The sequence below is a fragment of the Sebastes umbrosus genome, chromosome 10, assembly GCF_015220745.1.
Source record: "Sebastes umbrosus isolate fSebUmb1 chromosome 10, fSebUmb1.pri, whole genome shotgun sequence".
In the NCBI taxonomy this organism is placed as follows: Eukaryota; Metazoa; Chordata; class Actinopteri; order Perciformes; family Sebastidae; genus Sebastes; species Sebastes umbrosus.
Genome location: NC_051278.1, coordinates 5,047,766 through 5,058,842, shown reverse-complemented (window position 1 = coordinate 5,058,842; position 11,077 = coordinate 5,047,766). Strand labels below are relative to the sequence as shown.

At 41.5% G+C, this 11,077-nt stretch overlaps 1 protein-coding gene across 4 annotated transcripts in view; it reads right to left on the bottom strand.

The window, feature by feature from the left end:
- Nucleotides 1-839: 839 nt before the first annotated feature.
- LOC119495522 (cullin-9) overlaps nucleotides 840-11,077 on the bottom strand; it is a 31,044-nt gene continuing 20,806 nt past the window's right edge. For 3 of the 4 annotated variants that reach the window (XM_037782088.1, XM_037782089.1, XM_037782090.1), the window contains 14 exons: nucleotides 10,860-11,065; nucleotides 10,313-10,572; nucleotides 7,677-7,794; nucleotides 7,270-7,518; nucleotides 7,049-7,189; nucleotides 6,165-6,329; nucleotides 5,866-6,029; nucleotides 5,669-5,762; nucleotides 4,996-5,070; nucleotides 4,602-4,712; nucleotides 4,384-4,501; nucleotides 4,153-4,286; nucleotides 3,470-3,561; nucleotides 840-3,046 (listed from right to left, as the gene is read on the bottom strand). In XM_037782088.1, coding sequence (XP_037638016.1) covers nucleotides 2,824-3,046; nucleotides 3,470-3,561; nucleotides 4,153-4,286; nucleotides 4,384-4,501; nucleotides 4,602-4,712; nucleotides 4,996-5,070; nucleotides 5,669-5,762; nucleotides 5,866-6,029; nucleotides 6,165-6,329; nucleotides 7,049-7,189; nucleotides 7,270-7,518; nucleotides 7,677-7,794; nucleotides 10,313-10,572; nucleotides 10,860-11,065 — 2,150 coding nt within the window. In that variant the 3' untranslated portion in view covers nucleotides 840-2,823. The remainder of the gene's footprint in view (nucleotides 3,047-3,469; nucleotides 3,562-4,152; nucleotides 4,287-4,383; nucleotides 4,502-4,601; nucleotides 4,713-4,995; nucleotides 5,071-5,668; nucleotides 5,763-5,865; nucleotides 6,030-6,164; nucleotides 6,330-7,048; nucleotides 7,190-7,269; nucleotides 7,519-7,676; nucleotides 7,795-10,312; nucleotides 10,573-10,859; nucleotides 11,066-11,077) is intronic. The other variant, XR_005208505.1, reaches the window with a different exon arrangement.

Sequence of the window (11,077 nt, the reverse complement as noted above, 5' to 3'; positions counted from 1 at the left end):
TCTCAGATTTGTTTTTCCCTCAATGTGGCCCCTACCTCACTGCAAATGTTTTGCGGCTCCAGACAAATTTGTTTTTGTTTTTTTATCTAAAATGGCTTTTGATAGTAAAGGTTGCTGACCCCTGTTCTAGACCCACAGTGATTGTTCACTTGTTCAGTTTAAAGGTTTATTAAGAGACTCTTTTAGCAGCTGAGTGTCTTTAATTCAATTGACAAATTAAAGTCAATGAGTTTTTAAAGGACTTCGGGTCAATTGAATGGATCTTTTCTCATCAATAACTCATTTATAACCTGTAAACATGCACAGAAGTCCTCACTATTCATCAGTTATAGTCCATCTATATCAGTCTGTCCGTCATGTAATCAAACAAACCCTACATGCTGGCAAATAATATTATATATGTATAAAAATATAAATAGAATCCCTAACAAACCCTCCATGCTGATATATGTAAATATATATGTCTAAATAAATGAATGTAAATATATATGTGTAAATAAATATATATATATATGTAAATATATATTTATAAAAAATATATATATATTGTGGTACATTTCAGTTTAAGTCATTTAAGTCCTTAAAATAATAATAAATAAATACACATATATATATATATATATATATATACACACACACACAAATACATTTATACAAACATATATACTGTACATACATATATACATGCAGTATATACACACGCATACACACACACACATACATACACACACATACACACACACACACACACATACATACATACATACATACATACATACATACATACATACATATACTGTATATAAATAAAGTGTTTTTTGATGAAATCAGAGTTGTGGTGCAGCGTAGCAGAAAAAGCTTTTATTGATTTAGTTTGCTGGCTGAAGTCGCTCGACTCCAACAGAGGAACCAGAAAGAACATTATAGAACATTATAGAACATTATAGAACATTATAGAACATCAACAATATGAATATAGGATCTCTCAAAATGACAGCAGGGACTCCTGCAGAACAAACCCAGATCTCATCCTAACAACGGAGAACACGGAGCAGCTGACAGAGTCTTTGCTCAGCAAATGACGCAACAGTGAGCCGATCGATAATAATCAATAATCAACCAGTTATTGCAGTGATACTTCAGAACCTCTGCTCAGGATTCAACCCGCCAGAATCCGCTTCTTCGGATGCATAGAAACATCCAGCTCTACAAACATGTAAAAAAAGCTCAGTGAGTAAATCTAAATGTGATCTTCTATTCTTCTTCACTCGCTAATGAAGGCAACCTCCATCATGAAACAAACCAAGGCAGAACGTGAGATTAAACCAACAGATGATGAGAGGAGGACCAACAGTCTCTGGATTCATAATCCACTCTTCTCTCTCTCTGCAACAAGCAGCAGCAGGAAACAAACATCACATCAACTAACAGACTTCCTCTGGCGTAAACCCCCAACAGACCCAGACCCAGAACCAGAACCAGGATCAGGATCAGAGCCGAGGTGGGTCAGTACCGAAGAGACGACGAGGAGGAATAACGTTCTGAGATTCAGAGTCGCACAAACTAAATCTGGACTTTAAAATTGAATCTGAATCGTCACTAAAGTAAAGATTCTGAGATGAAAGTCGATTTTCTGGAACCAAAATGTTTTAACTGGTTTAAACCAAATTATATACTGGTTTCAAACTGTTTTGACTCCTTTTAAACTGGTTTCAGCCTGGTATCAAACTGGTGTTAAACTAATTTTAGACAGGTTTCAAACTGGTGACAGATTGGTTTCATTGGTATACTGGTCTAAACTGGGTTTTACACCCATTTCAGGTTTTAAACTGGTTTCAGACCCATTTTAACTTTGTTTTAGACCAGTTTCACACTGGGTTTAAACTGGTTTCAAACTGTGTTTTAACTAAATTCAAACTATTATGCGGTTTAAACTAGTTTAAACATTGTTGCAAACCATGTGTTTAAACTGTTTTTAAACTGCTTTTAACTGCGTTTCAAAACCGTGTGTTTAAACTGGTTTTAACCATGTTTCAAACCGTGTTTAAACTGGTTTTAACCTTATCTCAAACCACGTGTTTAAACTGGTTTTAAACCATGTGTATAAACTGGTTTTAGACTAGTTTTAACCTGGTTTCAATCGGTGTGTTTAAACTGGTTCTAAACTGGTTTTAACATCATTTTAAACCATGTTTAAAGTGTTTTTCAACTGGTCTTAACCAAGCTTCAAACCGTGTTTTAGACTGGTTTTAACCTCGTTTCAAACCATGTTTGAACTGGTTTTAACCTTGTTTCAAACCACTTGTTTAAACTGTTTTTAACATAATTTCAAACCATGTGTTTGAAGTGTTTTTTAATTGTTTTTAACCTGGTTTCAAACCGTGTTTTAACTGGTTTAAACCTGGTGTCAAACCGTGTTTAAAGTTTGTGTCAAACCGTGTTTAAACTGGTTTAAACAGGCTGTAATAATAAAAATAAACTCCTCATGACTTTCATGTCAGAATTGACTCTGAATTTATAAATTATTCTCATAATTTAAAGACTAAACTAAGAATTCTCTCTCAGAATTTAAACATTAAACTCAGAACTCTTGGTCACATGACCCTCGTCTTCCTCCGTACGGTGGCGTGATGAGAACACAGACGGTGACATACAGGAGGTGTGAAAGCGAGTGCAGCTGTTTGGGGGGGGGTTGGGGGAGGGGGGTCGTCTCCAGTCCCTCCTGACAATCTCAGGTGAGGGGGCGGGGCCGTGGCGGGGCCCGCCTCGTCCCCTCGCTCCCGTCCCTCGACTCTGGGAGCTTCGTGTTTTTTGGCGTCCGGTTCAGTCAAAGGGGCTGAAGTCCCTCTCCAGGTTCTCGGACTCGTCGTCGTCGGAGAAGAAGTCGTCCTCGTCGATGTCGTCCTCGTCGTAGTCCTCGTGCCACTCGGGGACGTACTCTTCATCGTACTCGTCGTCCTCATCCTCCGCCTCCTCGCCACCCTCCTCACCCGCGTAGTTGTTGTTGTCCGAGTCTCCGGACTCCGACGCTCGGTCCGACTTTGACCTGAAGCAGAAAACAGTTTGTTGTTTTTATTTACAAACGGAATATAAATTTAATTTGGATTTTAGGGTGACCAGGTCTCAGCAGACTGACGGGAAACCAGCTGGACTCATGAGACCAGGTCTCAGCAGACTGACGGGAAACCAGCTGGACTCATGAGACCAGGTCTCAGCAGACTGACGGGAAACCAGCTGGACTCATGAGACCAGGTCTCAGCAGACTGACGGGAAACCAGCTGGACTCATGAGACCAGGTCTCAGCAGACTGACGGGAAACCAGCTGGACTCATGAGACCAGGTCTCAGCAGACTGACGGGAAACCAGCTGGACTCATGAGACCAGGTCTCAGCAGACTGACGGGAAACCAGCTGAACTCATGAGACCAGGTCTTAGCAGACTGACAGGAACATGGATCTGTCGTACTCACTCTTTGTTGGTGTTGGTGTTGTTGGACCGGTTGGAGTTCTGAGTGGATTCTGGTTCCTGGCTGCTCTTGGACTGATAACCCACCCTGAAGTCCTGGATCAAACACAAACACAGGAAACGCAATCAGACTGGAAGTAATGGGACTAAACTGGTCTGGACTGGTGATGCTAAACTGGTGGTTTAAATTGTTAGAAATATACTGATGTGGTTTAAACTGGTTTCATACTGGTTTCAGCCCGTCTCTGGACTGGTTTCATACTGGTTTCAGCCCGTCTTTAGACTGTTTTCATACTGGTTTCAGCCCGTCTCTGGACTGGTTTTATACTGGTTTCAGCCCGTCTCTGGACTGGTTTTATGCTGGTTTCAACCCGTCTCTGGAATGGTTTCATACTGGTTTTAGCCCGTCTCTGTACTGGTTTTATAATGGTTTCAGCCCGTCTTTAGACTGTTTTCATACTGGTTTCAGCCCGTCTCTGGACTGGTTTCATACTGGTTTCAGCCCGTCTTTAGACTGTTTTCATACTGGTTTCAGACCGTCTCTGTACTGGTTTTATACTGGTTTCAGCCCGTCTTTAGACTGGTTTTATACTGGTTTCAGTCCGTCTCTGTACTGGTTTTATACTGGTTTCAGCCCGTCTTTAGACTGGTTTTATACTGGTTTCAGTCCGTCTCTGGACTGGTTACCTGGGTGGAGTGCTGCAGGATGGCCAGCAGGCGCTCCTGGATGCGTCGGATCAGTTCCAGTCCAGTGTTGAGGTGTTCTGGTTTCAGCAGCCGGACGCATGAGGCCAGGTCAGTGCACTGCAGCAGAGTCTCCTCTGAGGACACAGACAGCACCAGTCAGCACCAGCCAACACCAGTAAGACCAGTTCAAAGAGCAGAAACTCTGTTAATAATGCTAATAATGAGTCTCACCCAGCAGGATCTGCAGGGCGTTGGTGTGCAGGTCCAGAGCCTCCGTCTGCTGCTCCATCACATCCATCTTCTCCGTCTCCTGGTTGTAGTAGCTGTAGACGCAGGAGTAGGCCAGCACCTGCAGACAGGAAACACATTGATGATGATGATGATAATGATGGCGATAATGATAGTGATGATGATGATGGTGGTGGTGGTGGCGGCGGCGGTGGCGTTACCTTACGAGCCTGAGCGAGGACTTTACAGGCGTCGATGACGAAGGTCAAAGACTTCATCTGCAGAGCTTCATTAATGGACGACACCTTGTTCTCCAGGTTGATGGCAAAGTCCTGCACCAGAAACCAGATTCACTGAGACCCCCTTCAGTACCGACACCAACAGGTTAGCATTCGTTCGCGTTCCAGGCTAACGCTGGTATTTCTAGGTCTGCTGCTGCTTCACAGTAACAGTAGGAATGAATGAACATCCAACACAGTGAAGCAGCTGCTGTTCATCAATCCAACATCATGAAGCTTTAACATTATTGTTTTCAGATTCATATCTTAATAAACAGATAATAAACAGCTGCTCCAGCTGTGTGAGCAGAGGACAGATGTGAACCAGGTGTGCTACCTTGGCCTGGTGGTGGAAGGTGCATCGCTCATTATAATCCTGGAACTTCTTCTCCTGCCGCGCTGCTTTACTCACCTGCAACAACAACAACAGGAGATATTGAACACAGATGATACTGAATATATGATGAGATAAGTCATCTTTATAAAAACATCCTGAAACACGTTTGTTTCATCTTGATTTTATACGTTTTATTTGATGGGTTGAACATTTTATTCCTCTTGTTTTTATATTGTATTATCGTCTTTTCTTCTTCCTAAAAAGCACTTTGAAACTTCTGTTTTTAAATATTCTGGAGAGATGATGTTGGCTTGCTGGTTTGATGTGGAGTGACTCATTAAATCAAATGATTAAATACAGTATAGAGCCTTTTATAGCCGACGTAATGATGACGTCACGGTGTTATTTATCTTTACAGCGTTGCCGTTGGTCACCAGCCCAACAGTACAGCAATAATATAATAATAACATGAAATCAGAGAACCAGTGTTTTATTAGCTTATTAACCAAAGTTTATCATCCATCACTTTTGGGATTGATTTCCTTTTACGTTTTGTTTTTTAACACTAGGAATGACCATTTTCACTGTAAACCTTAATTCTCACAGAGCATGAGAGCGATTTCCTGGTCTCTGATTGGACGGAGTGTGATCATGTGACAGTGTGTGAACCAACCATGGCGGAGCAGTTGTAGTAATCTTTGTGTGTTGGTTTCCAGGGTTTCAGACACCGCCAGCAGAAGCCGTGGTTACACTTGGCACAGGTCATACTGAGGACAGAGGGATAAACCACCGCCATCACCATCATCACCATCATCACCACCATCATCATCATCATCATCATCAGTAGGTGTTACAGGTGAGTGTACATACTGCAGGCAGCCTTCGTTCTTCTCGATCTGAGCCTGGCAGCTCGGGCAGCGTTTGGAGATGAGCTTGGCGAGGTGTTTGCTCTGAGCCTCCATGTTCATCCCTTCATAGTATCCTCCATCATCCATCCACTGAGACATGTGGCTGCAGCTGGCTGGATAGTGGGCCTGCAGGAGGGGAGGGGTCCTTCAGCTATCTGTATACAAATCTATGACCTCTGACCTCGGTCTGTATACACATCTATAACCCTGTGTGTGTGTGTGTGTGTGTGTGTGTGTGCGTGTGTGTATGTGACCTCTGACCTCGGGGAAGTTGCAGCTGAAGCAGGAGGACCAGCAGCACCTGGAGCAGGTCCCCATGCTGCCCATGTTCTCCTTACACAGAATCTGATCACAGCCCTGAGGGTTGGTGCACCACGTCAGGTTGGAGCAGCATTCCACGTAGCCTCTGAGCAAGGCATTCTCATACTGACAGAGAGAGAGAGGAGGAGGACATAGAGAGAGAAGGAGAGAGAGAGGAAGAGAGAGAGCGAGAGAGGAGGAGAAGGTGTTGATTCAGGTCCAAATTCACACCGACATCACAAAGAACTGATTTAAGGACAGACAGTTGATCGATCAGGAATCAATGGACCCGTCAGATGAAACGATTCATTGATCTGATCCGAGATCAGTCTGACATCGATTCATCGTTTTCAAGCAAGCAAAGAGGGTGTTACCGTGGTGACGGTAGGTGGGGGTGTTATCGTGGTGATGGTAGGTGGGGTGTTACCGTGGTGATGGTAGGTGGGGCAGTTACCGTGGCGATGGTAGGTGGGGGTGTTACCTTGGTGATGGTAGGTGGGAGTGTTATCGTGGTGATGGTAGGTGGGGCAGTTACCGTGGCGATGGTAGGTGGGGGTGTTACCTTGGTGATGGTAGGTGGGGCGTTATTGTAGTGATGTTAGGTGGGGGTGTTACCGTGGTGATGTTACCTTGGTTTCGGTAGGTGGGGGTGTTACCGGGGTGATGGTAGGACGGGGTGTTACCATGGTGATTGTAGGTGGGGGTGTTACCGTGGTGACGGTAGGTTAGGGTGTTACCGTGGGGATTGAAGGCGGGGGTGTTACCGTGGTGATTGAAGGCGGGGCTGTTACCGTGGTGACGGTAGATGGGGGTGTTACCGTGGTGACGGTAGGTGGGGGTGTTACCTTGGCAATGGTGTCCTTGTCGGTGAGGATGCTGAGGAAGAACAGCGAGGTGGGCTGAGCCTGGCAGTCTGTGATTGGACAGTTACAGTTCATCACCAGGTTCTGTTCGATTCTCGCCGTCAGGTACTCCTGCCAGCATGACTGTAACACAGACAGGATAATCAATAACCAATAATCAATAATCACAAACACACGAGATGGTATATCTGTGGGGGTCTGACCCTGCAGCAGTAGTGCAGGCAGCTTAGCGAGGGGACCGGCTCCATGGCACTGGTCCGGGGGCCCAGGCAGACGGGGCAGGTGGAGGCGAGGCTCGGCGGCGGCTGAGGGTTTCGGCTTTTGAGCCCGGCGGCCATGATGAGGACGTCGGGGTCGTCGGTGTACCGCTGCACCAGCAGGTCCACGTTCCACTTACAGTGAACCAGAAGGTGTTCGCCTCGGTCCAGGTCCAGACTCAGAGTCCCCGATACCTGAGGGGACAGAAAGGGACAAAAGTGTTTGTTCTGTGTCTCTTGAGGATCTTGAGGATTTCAGTAAATGTCCTTGACTTTGATAACGGAGGTCAAACTGAACAGGAAGTTCTCCTCTCTCAGATTCAAATACAACTTTATTGACAGAACAGTCTGACCTGTTGGACAGTCCTCTGCATCAGCTGACGAACTTCCTCCTGCGTCATCGTCCGGCCCATCGAGAAGAGAATCGCATCCAGAACGCCGTCCTCGAACTGCCGCGGCGCCGACATCAGACTGCAACACACACACACGCACACACACACACACAGATGTTTTCACGGAGCTGGACATTTTATTTTGAAAAAATAAGGATTTACTTTAAGCCTTTAATAAAAGGGTTTTATTCCTCTGTGTTTGTTTTACTGTTTGCAATTAATTCATGTTTAAGATCAAATAAAACGTAACACTTATTTTTCATACACTGCTGTTCAGCTTCAAGAGGGAGATCCCTCACTGGCTTCCCACCCACTAACATGCTAGTTGTGTTTTCACCGCTGAGACGCAACTCTTCATGTTTTAATGTTTTTTTGTTTTAAACACTTTATCAATTTGGAAAACTGTGACATATTATTTTTGACTGTATTACATATTATAATCATTTATGGTTTTGTTATCAAATTATTATTAAAAACCAAGAACAATAAAGGTACACTTATTAACATAAAATATTAATACAGTTTATTACTACTTTTACATTCCTGTTTATCTGTGTGCAAGGTGATTTATTGTGATCAAACCAAGCTGCAGTTTTCAGACATTTTTCACAAATTTTTGGGATATATTTACTAATAATTTTCGGACATTTTTACGGATATGTTTCACCATGTTTTGACATATTTTACTAATCATTTTCGGACATTTTGCGGATGTTTCACAATTTTTTTGACATATATTAATAATTTTGTGGAATTTTTTTGGATGTTTTACCAATTTTTTTGAAAAATTGAAAAAAAACATTTTTTTGAAAAATTTGCTAATAATTTTCAGATTTATTTTTATGTTTCACCAATTTTTTATATATTTTACTAATAATTTTCAGACATTTTTTGTATATGTTTGATCGATTTTTTGACATGTTTTACTAATAAATTCCAGACATTATTTTCATATATATATTTCACCATTGTTTTGACATTTTACTGATAATTTTCGGACATTTTTTGGATACTTTTCACCAATATTTTGATATATATTACTAATAATTGTTGGATATTTTTTACAAACATGCTGTTTCTATTACAAGTTTATTTGGTTTTAATTTAAACTTTGATACTTTGTGAATCTTTAAGATAAATTATACTCATAGAAATTAATTCAAAGTCAATTGATGATAATCTTAATTATTACAAAATAAGTAAAAACACAAGAAACAAAGTTTAAATCTTTTCTTTATTTTCTTTTTGTAGAAAATTAAACAATTTACATTTTGTCTGTTTTGGAGGAATAACAGGACGTCAGAGTTTCAGATTCATTGACTGAGTTTTTGTTTTAATAGAAGCTGAGCAGCAGCCGCAGGAACGCAACATAAAACCAACAACTGAACCCAGATCTGTTCTTATCTGCGAGAACAGAAGCAACACTTTATTTCACAGCTCAGTCTGTGATTTCACAATAACCATCACTAAGTTTCCTGGAAAGAACAATGTTATATGGTACTAATTATAGAAAATCAGAGACAATGTTAATTAATTCTAATGAATTAGTAATGTAACACAGAGAATCTTTCAGTCATGTAGAAACATGACATTTGTCTGTAAGTTTCCAACAACAAGTAAACAATGATTCTTCATATTCATATTATTATTAATAAAGAGCTTTTCTTTCCATATAATCAGCACCACATCACAGTTTTTCTTCCAGGAAATTATTAGGAAATTACAGAGTGTTACTCAGGTTTTAACCTTTAAAACATCGACTGCTTTCAAACTGAAACTGACCGGAACATAAAACGACTAAATGCTGATCTGTGATCAGTGGTTACAGGGTTAAAACATGAGGGAAAATCAGCGGAACAGTCCTGTAAAAACACAGTCGGAACAGAGGGATACGGAGTCACAGGAGTGCCACTATAAAGAGTAAATCTGTAAAAGAATAAGAAACTTAATGTGGAAATATAAAGAGGAATAAATAAAAGAATATATAAGTAAATCAAAAAATGTGGAAATATACAAACAAATAACTAAATAAAAGAATAATTATAAACATTTGTGTATTTTTTAAATTTATTTGTTTATTTATTTCTGTATATATTTACTTATGTATTTAAAATATATATATAATTTACTTATTTTCCGCATATAAATTACTTTTTTTGTATATTTAAAAAAATATACAGTATATATTTATACATTTTCAATTAATGTAATTTATTTGTTTTCATCCCTTTATTTTTCCTTATTCTTTTCCTTATAGCTTTTATTTTTAAAAATACATAAATATATACAGGAAAAAAAATGAACAAATAAATGTGAAAATAAATGCAAATGCTTAAAATTATTCTTTTATAGTTTATCACTTCATCATCATTTCCACATTATAAAAATGTATTTCTATATTCTTTTATTTATTCCTCTTTATATTTCCACATGTATTTTCTTCTTCTTTTACAGATTTATTCTGTATTGTGGCGTTCCTGTGACTCTGTAGGGGAAGGATGATGTGGATGAAGACGACTTAATGAATGAGTGAGTGAAGAACTGAATAAAGTTAAATAACATAAACAGAGTTAACCCTCAGAGGTCAGAGGTCACACCTGATGTCGGCCCTGCTGTCCGTGGCGGCGGCATCCTTCCTGACCTCGGTCTGACTGAAGGAGAACTGGGCCTGGCCTTTCTGTGGCGTGGACGGGTCCTCCGGCAGGAATTCCACGATGTGCGGGTTGTCCTCGTTGCGCCGGATGCAGCCTTTGCTGATGACGTGCATGATGCAAGACAACACGTCGCTAGTGCTGCAGCTGAAACGCCCGGCGCCCGGCGAGCGAGACGCCTCCTGCTTCTGACACGAGTCCAGAACCTGGAGGGGGACCGACGAGACCGGAGCAGACAGAGACATGTTAGTACGACATCCCATAATGATTGATCTGTTATCACCAGCAATGGAGCACCTCAACATGGAAAATGGTTTCATAGCTACTTAACTACACTTCCCATGATGCCTTGGGGGCTGTAAAGTGAGTTAACTACAACTCTTTGATAGTCTGTATTAGTCTCTATGTAGTGGGCAACATCAGAAAGCAATACAGTTTATTATTGATCAATACATGTTGATCATATTTATCATATAATGAGGTGACCTCTGACCTTGAAGACGAGGTTGTCGATGTGCATCTCCTTCTCCTGCTTCATGATGTGGACGATCAGACAGTAGATGTAGTTCCTCTTCCTCTCGAGCGTGCCAGCGGCGTCCTCGTCCACGTTCAGGTACGTCTGCCTGGGCAGCAGCCGGACAGACGCCGGGACGCCGTCCAGACTGCGAGACGCCACCTGCTGGTTCACCTGCAACACACCTGAGAGCAGAG